This window comes from Octopus bimaculoides, chromosome 6 (assembly GCF_046866305.1).
Source record: "Octopus bimaculoides isolate indiv1 chromosome 6, ASM4686630v1, whole genome shotgun sequence".
Classification (NCBI taxonomy): Eukaryota; Metazoa; Mollusca; class Cephalopoda; order Octopoda; family Octopodidae; genus Octopus; species Octopus bimaculoides.
The window spans coordinates 55,128,651-55,148,693 of record NC_142933.1 but is presented as its reverse complement, the minus strand read 5'-3'; the positions used below and the strand labels follow the sequence as shown (position 1 = coordinate 55,148,693).

General features: G+C 37.1%; 1 protein-coding gene across 3 annotated transcripts in view; it reads left to right on the top strand.

Moving 5' to 3' along the window:
• LOC106867594 (dol-P-Man:Man(7)GlcNAc(2)-PP-Dol alpha-1,6-mannosyltransferase) overlaps positions 1-20,043 on the top strand; it is a 98,633-nt gene that overhangs the window by 50,545 nt on the left and 28,045 nt on the right. For 2 of the 3 annotated variants that reach the window (XM_089353876.1, XM_089353877.1), the window contains 2 exons: positions 15,993-16,153; positions 17,325-17,457. In XM_089353876.1, coding sequence (XP_089210002.1) covers positions 16,019-16,153; positions 17,325-17,457 — 268 coding nt within the window. In that variant the 5' untranslated portion in view covers positions 15,993-16,018. Of the gene's footprint in view, positions 1-12,557; positions 12,981-15,992; positions 16,154-17,324; positions 17,458-20,043 lie in introns of all 3 variants that reach the window. The other variant, XM_089353878.1, reaches the window with a different exon arrangement.

Here is a 20,043-nt window from a genome sequence, read left to right as displayed (position 1 = left end):
TCTCCCGTAAACTCTCTTCTTTGGAGGCATAATCTATGTATATATTAAACAGAACGACAAAAGTTATAATAGATGGCAGGGTCGGTGCTTTTCACATTTCTGTAATTTTTCAGATTAACACCTGCACGATTACCCAACCCTAACCCTAAAACCCTAAACCTAACCCTAACACTAACCCTAAAACCCTAACTCTGACCCAAAAACCCTAACCCTAACTCTGACCCAAAAACCCTAACCCTAACCCTAACACCCTAGTGAAAATCGTGGTATATTTACAAAACATTGACGAACATGAGTTATATTTTAGTGAATGATTGTGCACTTGCATGTATGCGTTTGAGAGAGCGAGAGAGGAAGAGGTAGAGAGAGGGGGAGAAATGAATAGAGAACGGGAGCAATGAAGTGAGAGAAAGAGAGGAACGGAGAACGGAAGACAGTTATAAAATAGCAATGCGTGCGTGTGTTTATATAAGAAAGACACAGAAACTATATCTTATATTTATAATGTTGATGTGTGTATGTGTTTATGTGTATGTTGTTGTTATAGATCACATATGTGTGGTTGTGTGTGTTTTTCCATTTCTATGTTATGAAAAATATGTTAGAGGTAGAGGGATACAAGAAAACTATTAAATGGGAGAGAGGAAGAAGAAAGAAGACTTTGTATGTATCACTTTCTCTCTCTCTCCCTCTTTTACTCTTACTCTCTATATTATATGTTGAGCGCGTGATCGATGAACGCCGGTACAGGTAGAAGGGAAGACATGTAAAAGTTGCTAGAAACAACAGCCAAATCTCCCTTAAATCACACAAAGTAAACAGAATTTTTAAAATCTAATTACTGCATTGGAAAGTTCACATCGAGAAAATTCCATTGATGTAAAAATTTTTACGAAAAAGTGGAAAATGTGGATTTCTATAAACTTTTAAAAAGGCTTCACACAGACACAACTTCACGTTTATTATAATAGATAAGATAAGATATATATATACACACACACACATACAAACATCATAAGCAGTTGTCCAAATATGTCATCACGGTATTATCTACTAAGACATGATGTAGCAAGGATGCTGTATAATGGGATCTGTTGGAAGGATAACCCTGAGGCCAAAGAAATAAGAACCCACAGTAGGGTTGAGGCCAAAGCTCCTAATGATAACGAGTACTGGTGAAATGTCCTTTGAGATATCTGTAGTTACTCTACCCTGATTACAAGTTCATATCCCAGCACCTCCATAATTACAAGTAATTATTGGGGTAGTGGGATACGTAACACACTGCCTAAGTATCAATCTTGAGAAATTAGGTTTTTCAAAACCAGAAAGGAGACAGCTGATTTGAAGACTAGATCCAGGCCATCACTGGAACTGTAAAAATTTCTGAAACTTTCCAGAAGTTTATCATTTAATAATATATGCACATGTGTAGACATGCAACTAACTATATACATGAGAACACATACATAAAAAAACATATAAATCTGCACATGCACTGACTCCAAGTAGTGCATATAAATATACATACATGCAAAAATACTCTCTTTTACTCATTTCAGGCAATTGACTGTGGCCATGCTGGAGCACCGCCTTTAGTCGAGCAAATCGACCCCAGGACTTATTCTTTGTAAGCCTAGTACTTATTCTATCAGTCTCTTTTGCCGAACCGCTAAGTTACGGGGATGTAAACACACCACCATCGGTTGTCAAGCGATGATGGGGGGACAAACACAGACACACAAACATATACACACACATACATATATATATATACGACAGGCTTCTTTCAGTTTCCGTCTACCAAATCCACTCACAAGGCTTTGGTCGGCCCGAGGCTATAGAAGACACTTGCCCAAGATGCCACACAGTGGGAATGAACCCGGAACCATGCGGTTGGTAAGCAAGCTACTTACCACACAGCCACTCCTGTGGTTGTTGAAATTCCAATGAAGGAGCCCTGGATCTAGGTTAGAAACCAGCTCCTTCATTATTGGCAAGAAATCTTGAAGACTGAATAATGACATACATACACACATACATACATGGGGCAAAGGTGTGTACTGTCATAGAGGTCAGCTGCCCAGCAGATATAAACAGCTCTTTGAAAATCAAAGAAAAAGAGGATAACATGGACAACTGCTTCGGAACCTCCAGCTTCTTTATCCAGACTATGAATTCATATTCATACCAATAATAATTGGAGCACTAGGTATTTTTAATAAATGCTTAAAGGAGAATCTGGATAAACTGGGATTTCCAGAAAGAGAAATCGACTGGCTACTTCGTACATTACAAGTGCAATCTGTGAGTGGAACAGTAAAAATATGCAAGACTTTTCTCAAGTTCCAAATGTGAATTTGTCTGTGTTAATTACATCCCAAAGATGGAGCCTTGTATCTTTGTTGGAAACCGGCTCCCTCCGCAGTGGAAGATTACCCCTGTACTGGTTCCTGTGCCAGTGGCATGTAAAAAGCACCCACTACACTCTCGGAGTGGTTGGCGTTAGGAAGGGCATCCAGCTGTAGAAACTCTGCCAGACCAGACTAGAGCCTGGTGCAGCTGCTGACTCTCCAGACCTCAGTCAAACAGTCCAACCCATGCCAGCATGAAAAATGGACGTTAATCAATGATGATGAAAAAATAGAAGAGACATACAGATGAGTACACACACAAATATATAATATGCTTGTGTACATATGTGCATATTGGTAAGGAATGTAAACATTGGTGAGAAACTTGACAAAAAAAAAAAAACAGAAAAAACATTGCATTATCAATGAAGTCCCTTGGGTCATTTGTTCTGCTTGAGTTAAAGATGCTCCCTTGTCACTCTCATCCTCAGAAATACATTGAACCAGTGACTACACATGTGGAACATGTAACCAATGATACTGTTGTTCACAAATTGTGTTTATGAAATAGGAATAAATAATTACTACACTGCAGTACCTATTCAGAATTTGGATTACTTCACCTTTGATTGTTAAGTTTCTTGGTTACAGATACAACACAATGTTGGTGATAAACAGGATACAAGCACTCAACCTCTTGATTAGTTGTTGTGTAGCTACTTGACTTTGCTGCAAAGGCTCTCACTTTGGTAAATGAGGTGAGGGTTGCAATTTGTAGCAGCAGTTTGTTCCACTAAGCCTTTATAACTATTATGTGAGCAACCACTTATTAAATTGATAGTTATTTTTATTGCTGTTTATTTCTCCATTTTGCATGAGTGTGGTTAGACTCAGTTGCTTGACTTCCTAGTCACAAGAGATATCTTTGTGGGTGAAGGGAACAGTTGATGTTGATTATATTGTAGTACATCTGGTATTTATTTTTATTGTAACTGGAGACAGTCAACCTTGGTAGTAAAGTTTGAACTGAAAACATAAAATGATGTACTTAGATAATGCAAAGCATAAAAGAAATTGATATTTAATATCTAACACGTTGATACTTGATAGGTTTAAAATTCATAAAATCGAAGATTTAATTATAAGGACAAGTAAATTTGAATTTTTATATTATGTGTGTGAGTTACTGCCTCCATGATTGTTGTAAATGAGTGTCATCATCATCATGCAAGCTGTGTCCTTCATTTCCAATCTTCCATGAAAACATGTCTGGTCATAGGTACTTGTAAACAGATAAAGGCTGGTGACAGGACGGGCATCTAGCTGTAGAAAATCTGCCTCAGCAAATATCATTGACCCATGCAAGCAAGGAAAAGTATGCATTAAAGCAATGGTGATGATGATCATCAGGATCTTTGCATTATTATGTACCAAACAGTTTTTCTTGAATATTATTTAATCCTTTGGCACTTAATTCAGCCATGTTGAGCCTGTATACTCTACATGTTTTATGTTAAAACAAACCAGATCCAACCTCTCATGCTTATCCCATGTCATTCTAAAAATATACAAACACATCATTGAAATCTTGAAGCTACAAAATAATTCTAAACAATGTGAATAAATAAGCAATACATTTGACAAAGAAATCTGAAGCTAAAGGGTTGATTACAAAATTAATTTGGGTAATCAGATATGCCCTATTACTTTATGGTATTGTGATTAGATAGCATTAAATTCCGTGTTTTTTTAATATTTATTCAAATCAAGACTGAAGTATCATAATCCTTCCATCAGTTTAGTATACAGATATGACTAAGGGATTCAGAAGTTTGCTTTGAAACTATGTTATTTCAGGTTTAATCCTATTGCTTCACATCTTGAGTGTCTTTCATTACAACCTCACATGACTAAAGCCATGTGAATGAAATTTGGTGGACAGGAACATTTTTGAAGGCGGTAAGCTGGCAAAAACGTTAGCACGCCAGGCGAAATGCTTAGCGGTATTTCGTCTGCCGTTACATTCTGAGTTCAGATTCCACCAAGGTCGACTTTGCCTTTCATCCTTTTGGGGATTGATAAATTAAGTACCAGTTACATACTGGAGTCGATGTAATCGACTTAATCCCTTTGTCTGTCCTTGTTTGTCCCCTCTATGTTTAGCCCCTTGTGGGCAATAAAGAAATAAGGAACATTTTTGAAGTTCATTGTTCCTAGGTGTCCAGTTTAAAAACACAACCTGACTTTTGGGTGTACAGCATTTAATTCCTTCTTAGGAATTGAACTCTACCCCTTGGTTTATAAGCTACTTATTAACAAACCTAGCTGCCAAAATGACTTGTGAACAATCAAGAATCAGTTTTCTTCTGCATTGTTTTGGTGCCCAAAGTTAAACACAAAGGAAATTAGCCATTTGAGCCACTACTGGCTTACAAATTAACATCAGTGCTATATCAAACCAACAACTTCTCTATCACATTAAACACAATAATGAAGCTCAGAGTATTTCACTGACAGGGTTGGATGGTTTGGCAGGATCTGTCAAGCTATATTGAGCTCCAGTGTCAGTTTGGCATGGTTTCCTTCCCTATACCAGCTACTTTACAGTGCTTCTTTCATTCCACTGGCACTAGTGAGGTCACTAAGTAACTTGCAAGACAGCAGAAACAAAGTGCTTTAAAGACATCATTTTCTGTTGTGATGTGCCGGTGGCATGTAAAAGCACCCATTACACTCTCGGAGTGGTTGGCGTTAGGAAGGGCTTGTTTACTCATAAATGTTTGATATATTGGCTATTTGTGGTTTCATAAAATTTTCTGTTGCATTAAGAAGCATATATTTTTATGAATAAAAATATTTAACAATTGAGGTTTTGAGAATTAATATTCCCATTGTTCTTATGTAACTCATCATAGCAAACTTCACTTGGCAGTCTTCCATTCCACTTGTCATTACTAATCGATTAAATATTGTTTCAGGGTGGGCCTTTCATGAGATCCACCCCAGGTCTCTGATTTGAGAATAACAATTTTTGCCTGCAGCTCTAAGGATGTTAATACATCTCCCTAAATTAACAATATGTAAGAATTATTGCAATAGCATTCTGAATACACATACAGATATCCTACTTTTCTTGTTCTAAATAAAATCAAATACTCTTTTGGCCTTAATTGTAGGCTGAACTCAGCCAGTATGAAATCCAAATCCAAAGAAATTAAGCTAACAAAGGAGTGAGTCTCTGTATTCTTACTCTCTGTAATTTAAACATATCCAAACTAGTTGGTATTTTTTGTCATAAGTATGTCTAAGAAGGGCTTGTTTTGGTATATTTCATCATGACAATGACCACTACCACCACCTATCCATTTTAGCCTGCTGTTAAGTAGAAGAAATAACACACATCAAAAATATGTTGGGAGTAAAGTACTTCAAAAGAGTGTTCCACCTAAAAAAAAAATGGTATTATTTGATGCCTTCACCCACACGATTATCACTAAGGAAAAAAAAACTCAGATTTTTATGCATGGAATCAAGTACCCTGACCTCCTAATATGCTGCAAATCCTTTATTTTTGTTCAGAAAAAAGTAGGGGTGGCAAAGCCCCCCCCCCCCCATCCTGGAATCATTGAAAATTTTTTTTTTTGCGTTGAATGAATTCCAATGACATCCTAATATGCTACAGAATCCTTTTTTGGGTCCTGGAAAATAGGGGTGAGTAAGGTGGAAGCCTTGGAAATTTCACCCCCACCCCCGTTGATCTTTTCACCCACGATTTTCACTAAAAAAAAAAATTAAAAAAAAAAAAAAAACTCGGATTTTTGCATGGAATCAACCCTGACCTAATATACCCCACCTCTATATCCCGGAATCTTTGAAATTTATTTATTTTTTTTTGTTGAATGAATTCCGGTAACCTCCTAATATGCTTCAAAACCCTTTTTGGGGTTCGGAAAACGAGGTGGTGTGGTGTGGAAGCCTCGGAAATTTCACCCCCACCCCCATTTAAAAATATTTTTTGCTATTTCTTTCTTTACCTGTAATTTTAGATAACATTTTGCAGAAATACGTTTTCGAGTGTGGATTACATTAGATTGAAAATTCAAAGAAATTTGAACTGAATAAGTGAAAATGCAGAGGTTATAGAAGTTAGCGTGTGGAGAGAGTTTTTGCATGTATGTGTGAAACGAAGTAAAAGTATAATATTAAGGCATTCTTTAGCCAATATTAAAACAAAAATATCTTTTTCCTACCTCTTAAAATTACTGCATATAATAATCCCAGATTGCAAAAGAAAAATAAGCTTGCAATTTTTGGCGCCGAAATGAGTTTCATTTTTGTATGGGGAGAGAGAGAGAATGGTGTAACAATATATCATAATTATATATATATATATATATATATATATATATATATATATAATAGAACGACCGTGCGAACCAAAGGAGAATGGCGACGAGACGGAAAAGGCTCCTTTTAACGCGTCGCACGGTCGAACACAAAACATGATATATAACATAGAAGGCTCGCCGTGAGAGATGCGAGCCAAGTGCCAGTAAAAGGAACCAGAGAGTGACAGACAACCGTTATATATAAAGAGAGTAAGTTTATTAACATAGTGAAACTGTAGAGTCTGCGTGTGCGTGCATGCGGTATATATAAATAACACAATACATAAGTCAGGCCTTCGTGTACAAGAGTATGTATACAACAATATGAATGACAGACTGTCGTATAAGCAAGAGCGTGTGTACAATATGTGAGAGTACAATATGCGTAGAAGAGAGGAATACAGAACATAGAAAGAGTGTCTGTAACATAGACTATAAAAGTCCTAAACAGAGATAAAGAAATACCAGTTCGTTTAAGAGTTACACAAGGAGATAGAATGTTCATACGCAGGAAGTTGTGGCCAAGAGATCAGGGCTGTGGTGTCACATGTTGTGTGTGTTGAGCGTCGATGCTGCGACCGGTTACCTGGTACAGAATATTCTCTTTGTGGTAGAAATAATCCACTCATACAGTGTCGAGATGAAACCGCGTTTGTTGATGTTGGTGTGTACTCTGGTGGTGGTGTTGCTGGCGACGACATTGTTGTAGACATGGTGGTGAAGTCGCTGGAGCTGTGTTTTGTATGTGGTCGCGACGACTGGTATAGTTGGAGCGGGCTTATTTATAGATAAGATAGGGCTCCAGAAAACAGGCAGAAATCACTCTCACGTGACCTTATTAGAAGGCCACGATTGGACGGAATGCACCCTGGCGCGAAACAGAACTGGTGATGATTGCTGCGCAAATGAGAACCAATCAGGGTAGTGGACACAAGGGTCCAAGGCAGCCGAAGGCTAGATGTTAGCCGCTTCGTTATCATTTGTGATTGAATGCCCGAGAGAGAGGTTTTACTATATATATATATATATATATATATATATATATATATATATATATATCATTATATATCGTCATCATCATCATTCAAAGTTTGGGTAAACCTCGTCACCCACTCACTCTCTCTCTCTCTTTCTTTCTCTTCCTTTGAGGTGACGGTCCAAATAAGTGTCCCGGAACTGCACTGGAAGGAAGACCTCCCATCTGCTACCACTGTGGAGTACGGGGTCACATGCAAGCGAGGTGTCCTCAGAAACAAGAAGTGGAACAGGTAGTAGAATAAGAGGAGCAGGAGAGGGAGGTGGAGCAAGGTGTGTTGGCGCAGGGCCAGGTAAAGGATGTAATGAAAGCAGCAGAAGTGAAACACCAAGTCGGAGAAAGAAAGAAAAGAAGGGAGAAAATGCATTATCGCCTCAAAAGCCCACAGAAAAAAACGAAAAGGCAATTTGGAGGAGATGCAGACAGAAGGTGCAGAAGTAGCAAAAAAAAAAAAAAAATTGCGGAAGAGAGAACAAATGGAAAAGAAAGTATGCAGAAAGGAAGTGAAACAACAACTAGGAGTGGCAGTAAGATGGACACACAAGTACCAGGAACATCGGGAGAGAGTGGAGATGGGAAGTGGGAAGTGGAGGCGAAAAGAAGAAATTTGTGGAGGTTGGTGGAATACAAGAAGTGTATAGAGATAGAGAGAGGATTACGAAGATGAAAAATGTCATAAGAGTTAAGATAACGGGAATTGAGGGAAATAAACATACAGAGGACGACAAGGCGGTTTTGCTGGAAAGTGACAGAGCGGATAAATTGAAAGAATTGTTTGGTGAGCAGATGGATGTGGTTTAGATGTGACCATTTGTCACCAGTTTTGGCATTCGAAGACATTGTGCAATACTTTGCTATGAAAATAGTAAGTAAAATCTGTAAAATTGAAATGTGTTTTTTTTTGTTTTTAAAAGTACTATAAACTGTACACGAACAGGAACTGCATAAACAGTTAAATGACACGGATCTTTCTGATTTGACGGGCACCACTTGTTTTCTTAACGAAACACTTTCAAACTTAGGATACTGGTAGAATGTGTCATATAAAACATCTTTTTCTCTTAACCTTCTTAACAAAAATTTCTTCTTAATAAGTTATTTCATGTTAAAGTTGTCGTATTTCTGTAATTTCAACCAATCACTGACGTCTATTCAGCTGAATACAGTTACTGCTGTTTTTGTAAACAATAATTTTTGCTGGTGTCAAGAGTGTTATTCCCTGTTTAATTATATCATTATTCCCTAGTAAGGGTTTAGGGTTAGGGTTCGGGTTTTAGAGTTAGGGTTATGGTTATGAGTTATAGGGTTTTAGGGTTATGAGTGAGGTTATGGCAAAAATAATCATAACCCTAAAACTAACCCTAACTCTAAAACCCGAACCCTAACCCTAAAGCTAAAACCAGTACAAACGCACGAACAATGTCATAAATAACAGTATCACGGATAGTTGTTGTTGACAAACTACAGCACTAATTTTATTCAAGGGAAAAGATCCCATGACACCATTAGAATATGTTGTTTACATTCCACGGCAGTAATTGTTTTCACCTCAGTAGACGTCAGTGATTGGTTGAAATTACCGAAATACGACAATTTTTTACATGAAATAACTTCGAATACAAAATTTTTTATCTGTGCTATAACACAAAATATACAAGTATACGAAGTTTGAAAGTGTTTCGGTGATCTTTCTGATTTGACGGGCACCACTCGTTTTCTTAACGAAACACTTTCAAACTTGGGAAACTGGTAGAATATGTCATATAAAACATCTACGAAGTTTGAAAGTGTTTCGGTACCAAAAACACTACATAAAACATAAATGAAAAGTGTTGCCCGTCAAATCAGAAAGATCCAATGACACTGCGTATGGGGCGCGAATAAGATATTTCATTTTTCTTATTATATCACTGTAGTCATAGTCATTCAATTTTCGTTTTATGTACCCCACTGTACTGTGTTGTTTGTCTTTGTTCATCCCTTCTTTCTAAGAGCTATATGCTTATAATAAAGGAAAAAACACCTTTTTCGTCTGCGACACAGTGTTGTTTTCAGTTGTAACCTGCAGTATGTGAGTTCGTTTCCTGTTCTGTTATTGCGAATTTATGTTATATTTGAATTGAAAATTTTATTGGAATTTGAACTGTTATCCTGTAGAAAACTATAATTTTCGTCCTACGGGGTAGAAAATTTCTGTAAATTTATTGAACTGTGATTTTGCAAAGACAGTTTCTGGAAATTTTCATGTCATTTGTGACCAACGAAGTTATGGACACTCAACCAGCTGTCAGCTATGCTACGGCAGCAAGAAGGGGTGTAAATAGCGACGTTGTGCAGGTCAAAGAAGTAAAATTCGACAAACAAAGACTAAAAAAGGCTAACGAGCTAATTGTTAAAGAAGGAAACGCAGTAAATTTTCAGATTAACACCCGCACGATTTTCACTAGGGTGTTAGGGTCAGGGTTAGGGACGGAATTCCCTTACCCTGACCCTAAAACCCTAACACTAACACCCTAGTGAAAATCGTGCGGGTGTTAATCTGAAAATTTACCGGAAACGCTATTATATATATGTATATATATATATATATATACACCAAATATACACAATATATATCTATATTTAATAACGAACCATGTAATTCACACTGTAAATTTTATTTCTGTAAAATGTTGGGAGTGGGTAAAATTTCCGAGGCTTTCACCTCACCCACCCCGTTTTTTCGGACCGCAAAAAGGGTTTTGTAACATATTAGGATGTCACAGGAATTCATTCAACGAAAAAAAACAAAAAACAAATTTCCAATGATTCCGAAACGGGGGATCTCCCACTTCGCCCCCCCCCCTTTTCCGAACCAAGATAAGGGATTTGCAGCATATTAGGAGGTCAGGGTACTTGATTCCACGCAAAAAATCCAATTTTTTTCCTTAGTGAAAATTCCCGGAGTGGGGGGGGGGGGCGTCCCCCTTCCCTCCCCTTTCCGAAGCAAAATATGGGATTTGCAGCATATTAGGTCAGGGTAGTTCATTCCAAAAAATCCGATTTTTTTTTGGGGGGGGGGGGGTGAAAATCGTGCAGGTGTTAATCTGAAAAATTACCGAACACTGTCTAACATCAGCAAAAAGGTGGAAATAGCAACCATTGAAGAAATGGAGGAGTGCCTCAAGGAGGTGAAGCACTTTACCACGTACTACACCAGAGGCAAGAAGTACGGCACAGTGGAGGTACGGTTTGCGACCGAACAAGACGCAATAAAGTGCTCCACTGTGCTATTAAGGTCGGGTAAGTGTGCACTACTGTCAACTTACTGTGGCAAACGTGCGGCCAGAATTAAGATAGGCAGAGTGCCCCCAGAAATTGATGAAACGTGGCTGGTGGCGGCAATCCTCTAAAACGCCGAGGAGGAAAGCAATGTCCTGAAGGTTACGAGGACAACTGAGGTAAACTGGTTTGCACACGGCCTTGAGGTGACGGTCCAAAGCATTGTCCCGGATCTGCAGAAAACTGTGGATGAGATTGTGTTGCCGGAGGAGGCAAACTACGAGTGGTAGTGGAAGGAAGACCTCCCATCTGCTACCACTGTGGAGTACAGGGTCACATGCAAGCGAGGTGTCCTCAGAAAAACAAGTGGAACAGGAGGTAGAGCAGGTGCAGGAGGAGGTGGAGCAAGGTGTGGTGACGCAAGGCCAGGTAAAGGAAGTAAAGGAAACAGTAGAAGGAAAATACCCAGTCGGAAAGACAAAGAAAAAAAGGGAGGAAAATGCATTATCGCCTCCAAAAAGTCCGCAAAAAAAAAAAAAAAATGAAAAGGCAATTTGGAGGAGATGCAAATAGGTGCAGAAGTAGCAAAAAAAGACATTCTGTGACATCTTGTGTGTCTCTTGTTATAGGTCCGAGTTTTCCAAAGCCATTTGAATGGATTTGGTAGATGGAAGCATGTTGCATGTGTGTGTGTGTCTCCTTGTCTTCACATTGTGTGACAGATGTAAATGAACATCATCATATAAGCAGGTGGTGTCGTTTGTTTCTGATTTTCTGTGGAAACAGGTCAAACCATAGGGAAATATTACATTGCTTGGTAGTAGGTGACGGTTGGCAAAATAAAGGGTAGAAAAATCTGCTTCAACAAATTCCGTTTGACTCATACAAGAATGAAAAAGTGGACTTTAAACCGATGAAAATGATCTCCTTATGCAGTTACTCTGTCACATTGTTACCTTCATTTTTAACTCATAGTCCTCGCTGAACATTTCGTCTTCACAAGCTTTGCTATGTCTTGAGTAATTAGTTGTTGCGCACTGGGTAAAAACTACAAAACAAAATAAACCCCCATCCAACAAACAAACGAAAGTTTCAATGGTCGATTAGAAGCCGCGCACCGACTACATTTATAAATGTCTTTTACGATCTAACTTAGATAATAGGGGAAACAACTCTTTCTATTACTATGACTGACTGCGATTAAAAAAAGTTTTGTTTATAAAAATTATCAATATTCGAGTCTTTTTTTTTTTTTATTGTTATAAAGGATTTTTGTTGATTATTGGCAGAAATATCATTGATAAGAAAAGACTTTATTCACACAATACCTCAGCAACCTTCAATTATCGTCCAGTGAATTGATATTTAAATAAAAAAATCTAATTTAACAATGAGTTCAGGATATTTGTAACAGTGACATTCTTTATTAAGAATGCGAGGCACATATTTTTCCCTTTTATTATGCAAAGACCTGAAATTGTGTTGTGTAACGTAGCTCACACATTTTTTTTATTACAGTATTGGTACCACAGGTAGATGCATCTTCTATCTATTCCGGTCATTTGACTGCGGCCAGTCGTGGTACCGCCTTGAAGAAATTTTAGTCGAATGAATGAATCCCAGTACTTATTTTTTAAAGCCCGGTGCTTATTTTATCGATTACTTTTGCCGAACTGTTAAGTTATGAGGACGTGAACAAACCAACCCCTATTGTCAAGCAGTGATGGGGGACAAGCACAGACACAAAAACACACACAACTGACTTCTTTCAGTTTCCAAATCCACTCACAAAGCTTTCGTCGGCCTAAGGTGCAACACATTGGGTCTGAGCCTGAAACCATGTGATTGGGAAGGAAGCTTCTTATCATACAGCCACGTTGCGTATGTAAGATTTTGGAAAGTTATAACGTTGAAGTACACAGTCATCTTGGAAGTGATGACGTAAGTTTTTATTTTTTATATATCTTTATGAATTTTCTTAAAACTTTTTGTTTGGATATATAGAATTACACGTAGATTCACAAATGGATTCATTTGACATAAGTTTCATCATTTTACATTTAAATGGAGGATATACGAGTGGGCACCCAAAAGAAACTGACATTTTGTAATATTATTTTAGCCACTTAGTTTTACATGTTTACACTTTTATTCTCAATTTGAAGTAATGCATATCCTGAACTCATTGGTAAATTAGTCCGGAGGTGATTTCCACTGTTCTAAGCATTCCTTAGAGTCTTGTGAAGTGATGCCTTTTAACGCCTCCATCATTTTTTTCTTCACCTCTTTCACATCTGCAAAACGGGTTAGTATTTACTTTAACTCCTGGTTACCAAAACAAGACAAAAAAGTGTGTAAAAAAAAAAAGGTGTATTAAACGAGTAGGAAAACAAAAATTTGCACCAACAAAGTGGGGAGAGGACAGTTAATGTTTACTTTAACTCCCGGTTAACAAAAACAACCAAAAAAAAACAGGTGTAATAGATGTAAAAAAATGGTAAAAGGTTACCGAAAACTACGAATATAGAAACAAAAAATTGCACTAACGAACCGGGGGTGGGGGAGGACTTTCGGAAAATTCACAAGATCCGATTTTTTCCCTCATAACTTTTAGTAATAAAAAAAAAGGTGGCGATCTTTTGATACCAATACGAAATATCAGCCTTTTCCGTAAAAAGTGTCTTCGGCGATCTTTACCAAAGATCGGTCTTTTCCGTAAAAAGAGTTGGAGGGAAAGAGGGAAATGACGTCGTAAAAGCGAAAGAGATACAGAGAGCGCGATTTCTTTTGAAGGGTTTAGGGTTTGAAGGGTTTAGGGTTAGGGTTTTAGGGTTAGGGTTTGGGTTAGGGAATTCCGTCCCTAACCGTATCCGTAACCCTAAACACTAGCCCCAACCCTAACCCTAAAACCCTAACCCTGACACTAAAACCCTAACCCTAACACCCTAGTGAAGATTGTGTGGGTGTTACGGAAAAGGCTGATCTTTGGTTAAAATCGCCGAAGACACTTTTTACGGAAAAGGTCGATATTTCATACTGGTATCGAATGACCGCCAAAAAGGTTTTAAAAAAGATCCCAAGTATGAATTTGTTTCTCTTACCATGATATATGGAATCTTTTTTAAAAACCTTTTTCTATTACTCAAACGGAAAATAAATGAATCTAAAAATTTTGTTTTCGAACTTTTATTTCCATTACACTCAAGCAAAAATTATAAAATATTTTCTCTTCAAAAGTCCTCTCCCTACCCACTCGGAAAACAATCTTCCCCATAAATTTCTATATAATCGCAGTCTATGCCGTTTGAAAGGTATTTATATAAAAATTCATCAAAAGATATCCATTTCCCTAAAAGTTGAGGGAAAAAATCAGATCGTGTGAATTTCCTGAAAGCCCTCTCCCCACTCGTCGGTTGGCGCAAATTTTTGTTTCCATATTCGTTTAATACACATTTTTTTAACACCTGTTACACTTGTTTTTTAAAAAAATTTTGGTGACCTGGGGTTAAAGTAAACATTAACTGCAAAACGTTCTCCATTAAGGATTTTTTAATTCAGTGGAACAAAAAGAAGTCACTGGGAGCAATTGGTTGAATAGGGAGGGCGGGTCATGCCATTTTTGGTCAAAAACTCTCACATTCAAAACTGTGTGCTGGCACATTGTTGTGATGAAACCACCACTCTCCACTTTGCCACTGGTTGGGGCGTTTTCATCTCAGCATTTTGCAAATGCTTCAGAACTGCCAAGTGGAATGTCTAGTTAACAGTTTGACCAAGAGCAATAAATTCTGTGTGGACAATTCCTCTGACATTGATGAAACAAATCAGCATCGTCTTGACATTGGACTTCACTTGACACACTTTTTGGGGGGGCTTAGTGACATTGAATGCTTCCATTGACATGATTGCTGCTTTGTAGTTGAGGCTTCAAAATTGGCTGTTTTGTTTCCTGGTTGTAGTTGTAGCAGTAGCTTTCCTCATCATTGATGACTTTCGAAAACAGTCTAGTTCAACTTCCAGCTGTTCTTTCAGTTCATGATATGCATTCAGTCATGACTGCTTTTGATCTTCCATAAGCAAGCAAGGTACAAATTTTGTTGCAACTCTTTTCATTTGCAATTCCTCACTCAAAATTCGTTGGCAGGAGCTCTAGGACATATAAGTCATGTCAATAAATTTGTCAATTGTTTGGCAATGGTCCTCCAAGATCAGTTTATGAATTTTCGTGATGTTTTCATTTGTTTGGGAGGTTGACAGTCAACTTGAACAAGGTCGGTCTTCAAGCAACAAGTGTCTGTTCCTAAAATGTGAAAACCACTTGTGTTTTGATCATAGCAGTGGGCTTGTAAGCTGTTTGAAGCATGACAACTGTTTTGGCGTCTGTTTTCCCCAGCTGAAAACAGAATTTCACAGAAGTATATTATTCCTTTGTTTCAGCCAGTGCAAAAATCGATGAACAGGGGAGAAGCACTGCAAAACAATGATGCACCACATGGCAGTACAGTTTCACATGACAATGCTGGTTGGCAGACTGATGCCTGAGGGTCACATCAAGTGGCTTCTAGCGATGGAAGCCTGAACTACAATGGGCTTGTTCCACAGAAAATGTTTCTGGTTACTTTTGGGTACCCCTTGTATTTGTTATGTGAAGATATGCAATTTGCATTTACTTATAAATAATTTTCCAGGATGCCATTCACATGCTGTAGACATGAAATGACCCCAACAAACTCACTGTTTATGTTTATTTTTGAAATTATTTTCATTTGCCTATAATTTTATCCATAATACATGAGATTCATTCATAACTAGTCACATATACCTGTAAATTTCAGCAAAGGGGAAAATCCTTGAATAAGTAATGTTGTTATCAAATTGTTTAAGAGTTAGAGAAAACACACTGAAATGTTGTTTTATTTCAAAATAAACTAAATGTATTTCTAATGTTTGTAGATTCACCAACTGGTAACAGGTGAAATATGGACATGATTGAAAATTTGATGTTACTTTTGATGGTTGTATATGTGGTTTTATGTCCTTATACCAAAGTAGAAGAGAGCTTCAATCTTCAGGCTATGCATGATATCATTTATCATCAACAAAATATCTCTCAGGTAAGCCTTAACTAACTCCATAAAACAGTTGTACAATTTTTTTACTTAAACCTCAATCATACGAAAATCATGAAATGTATATGAAATATATATTAGTGACAGAGGTAGTATTAATACCGAGAGGTTATATTCATCTCCACTTAAACATGAATGTTTTGTTTACAGTGGTAAAGTTTGTTCTAACTGAACATCCACATTAAAGTGTATAGGCTATTGTTTTATTGTTTAGCCCATAATCAATGTTGATCAAATAGCTTTATAATCAAAGTTATTCCAGTTGTGACTATCCTATCCTTTTAGGAGTATCTAGAACTGCTTTATCTAATGTGTATTCACACACATACACACTCATGCATACAAATAGGTTAAGAAGTATTAGAAGATCTATATTGAAGGGAACAGTGGAGGGGGAAGACTGAGGAAGGCATGTGCCGAAGAGTAGAAAGCTGATTTCACAAAGGAAATGACAAAGAAGCACAACAAGTAGCAAGATGATGTGTAGGAGGAAATACGTAAAACCATGTAAGAAGCATGGGGAAAAATGGATGTAAAATGATGATAACGATGTGTAAGAGTGTGTGTGTGTGTGTGTGTTTGTAAGATGGTGCCCCAGTATGGCTACGGACTGAAATTATTTAAAACAAAATGCCAAGTTGTACACAAGATGTGCACACACACACACACAGAGTCACGTGTTTATCAAATGTCAACAGAAACAACAATTAAAAGAGAGGGAGAGAAAGAGAGAGAGTATGTGTGTGAGTGTGTGTATGTGTGTGAGTGTGTGTATGTGTGTGAGTGTGTGTATGTGTGTGAGTGTGTGTATGTGTGTGAGTGTTTGTATGTGTGAGTGCATGTGTGCATGCACATGTATGTCTGTCTGTGTGTGCACATGCTTTTCCCCCAGGTGCTTCATATCAGTACTTATTCAGGGTAATGCCCTCCTAGACGTGTGGCCTGTGATGTCAATTGATTGGTCCATGTCAATTTTATTCATTCCTTCACTTTTTTTGATTTGATTAGATTTATGGCTTGATACTGTGTGCTGGGTGCATTTTATGCCAAAAATGCTTATTATTCAGCTATAATATAGATATGTGAACACCCCCCACAAAAAAAAAAAACCATGTTTGAATAAGTTCACCTTATTTTTGTCTCTTTGTATTTTCAGTATGATCATTTAGAATTCCCAGGAGTTGTTCCTCGCTCATTTATTGGACCACTCTTCATAGCTATGATATCTGCACCTTTTGCATTATTTGCTAACTTTCTGAAACTGAATAAGCTATTCATGCAGCATGTAGGTTAGTATTTGTAAAGAATAAATTTTTTTGTATGTTTACTGGTGATACATTTATTAAATTTTCTTTATTTATATTTCTTTTTACATTTCCTTTTTCTTTTAAAGGATTTAATTTGTAAATCAGCTTCAGGCAATATACACCCAAAATGTATATATGATTGGAACATGATTATGTATATTAGCATTTCGCAGGTTTGATATAAAAAAGAAGAAACGATTTTCATGTTTTTATTTATAGAAGCAAAAGATTGTATATGTACATATGCATATTAGTATTAGTTTGATGAAGGTGAGGAAGCTGAAACATCAAATTCACTGTCAGCCATTTCCTTCAGAAGTGGCTGTGTGGTAAGTAGCTTGCTTACCAACCACATGGTTCTGGGTTCAGTCTCACTGCGTGGCACCTTGGGCAAGTGTCTTCTACTATAGCCTCGGGTCGACCAAAGCCTTGTGAGTGAATTTGGTAGATGGAAACTGAAAGAAGCCTGTCATATATATGTATCTTATCTGTAAAAAGCAGATTTTCTGTGTGTGTGTGTATGTTTAAAATTCATACATTTACACAATTCCAAATTTCTTGGATTAAAATCTAATTTCCTCTTCTCCTACCTTCACAAATCCTTTCAACTCTTACTTTCTCTTATGACCCTTTACGAACAATCAAACAACAAATACAAAAAGAAAGGAAGGAGAAACAATGACAGTAAAAGAAAACTATTTCAGTATCAAAACTGAAACAATCACATTTTGATAGTGTAATGACAGATAGTTTCACTTTAATGATTTCATTTTAATACTACATACATATACACATACATACTTCATTCTAACTGGCGTGAATTGTAAGTTATTTCTAACTTGTCCTTCACCATGATAACAACAAAAAAAAAAAATAGTCACACATCTTTTTCAAATACGATCGACAAACATTTATTCCCTACAAACTGTGAGTTTTTTGGAAAATCTTTTCGTAAATCTTGAGATTAACACCTGCACGATTACCTACCTAACCCTAACCCTGACCCTAAAACCCTAACTCTAACACTGTAGTGAAAATTGTGCGGGTGTTAATCTGAAAATTTAACAGTCTTTTTTAAAACACTTTTACTTACTAACATTTTTTTATTTAGTGTATGATGATGATGATGATGATGATGTGTGTGTGTGTTGCCCATATATATATACACTTAAGACTTAGTTGTGGGTTGGGACTTTGATCGGCAGAGGTTATTATTATTATTATTATTATTATTATTATTATTATTTTAAATTTTTCCCACAAGGGTGGCTTCAGGCAGGTGGAGAATAGTCGATTATATCGACCCCTGTGTTTAACTGGTACTTATTTTTTAGACCCCAAAAGGATGAAAGGCAAAATTGACTTCAGGGGAATTTGAACTCAGAACGTAGAGATGGGTACAAACCTCCCGTTGCTACACTGATTCTGCAGAACAGGGTTGAGTGTGAAAACCAACTTTAAAGTGTAAATATAGATGTTTTTGAATACACACTCATACATACATACGTACAAATACACACATACATACAAATAAACACATACATACAAATACCTGTCAGTCTCTTCCAAATACGATCGACAGTCAAACATTTATTCATTACAAACTGAATTTTTTTAATCATCTTTCTTAAAACGCATTTACTTACTACCATATATATATAGAGTGAGAGACACATGATACACATTAATACACACATATATACAAATACCTGTCATTTTTTTTACTTAGTGTGTGTGTGTGTGTGTGTGTGTGTTGCCCATCTTAATATATAATGCTGAAGTTCTGTATCTGTGTGAAGCCTTTTTAAAAGTTTATAGAAATCCACATTTTCCACTTTTACATACAAATTTTTACATCAATGGAATTTTCTCCATGTGAACTTTCCAGTGCAGTAATTAAATTTTTAAAATTCCGTTTACTTTGTGTGATTTAAGGGAGATTTGGCTGTTGTTTCTAGTAACTTTTATATAGATATAAGATTTAGTTTCTGTGTGTTTCTTATATAAACATACGCATGCATTGCTATTTTGTAACTGTCTTCCATTCTCTGTTCCTCTCTTTCTCTCTCTTCATTGCTCCCGTTCTCTATTCCTTTCTCCCCCTCTCTCTCTTTTCCTCTCTCCCTCTTCTCTCTCGCTCTCTCAAACGCATACACGTGCACATACACACAAGTATTCACTACAAGATAATTCATGTTCATCAATGTTTTGTAAATATACAAACTACGGAGCTTATGGACAACACATTGCAAATCAGTGAACTTCATTACAAATGTGGGTAATTTTTCAGATTAACACCTGCACGATTTTCACTAGGGTGTTAGGGTTACGGTTTTTGGGTCAGGGTTAGGGTTTTAGGGTTGCGGTTAGGGTTAGGGTTACGATGAGGGTTAGTGTTACGGTTTTAGGGTCAGGGTTAGGTTTAGGGGGTTAGGGTTAGGTAATCGTGTGGGTATTAATCTGAAAAATTACCGAAATGGGAAAACTACCGACCCTGCCATCTGTTATAACTTTTGTTGTTCTGTTTAATATGTACATAGGTTATGCCTCCAAACAAGAGAGCTTGCT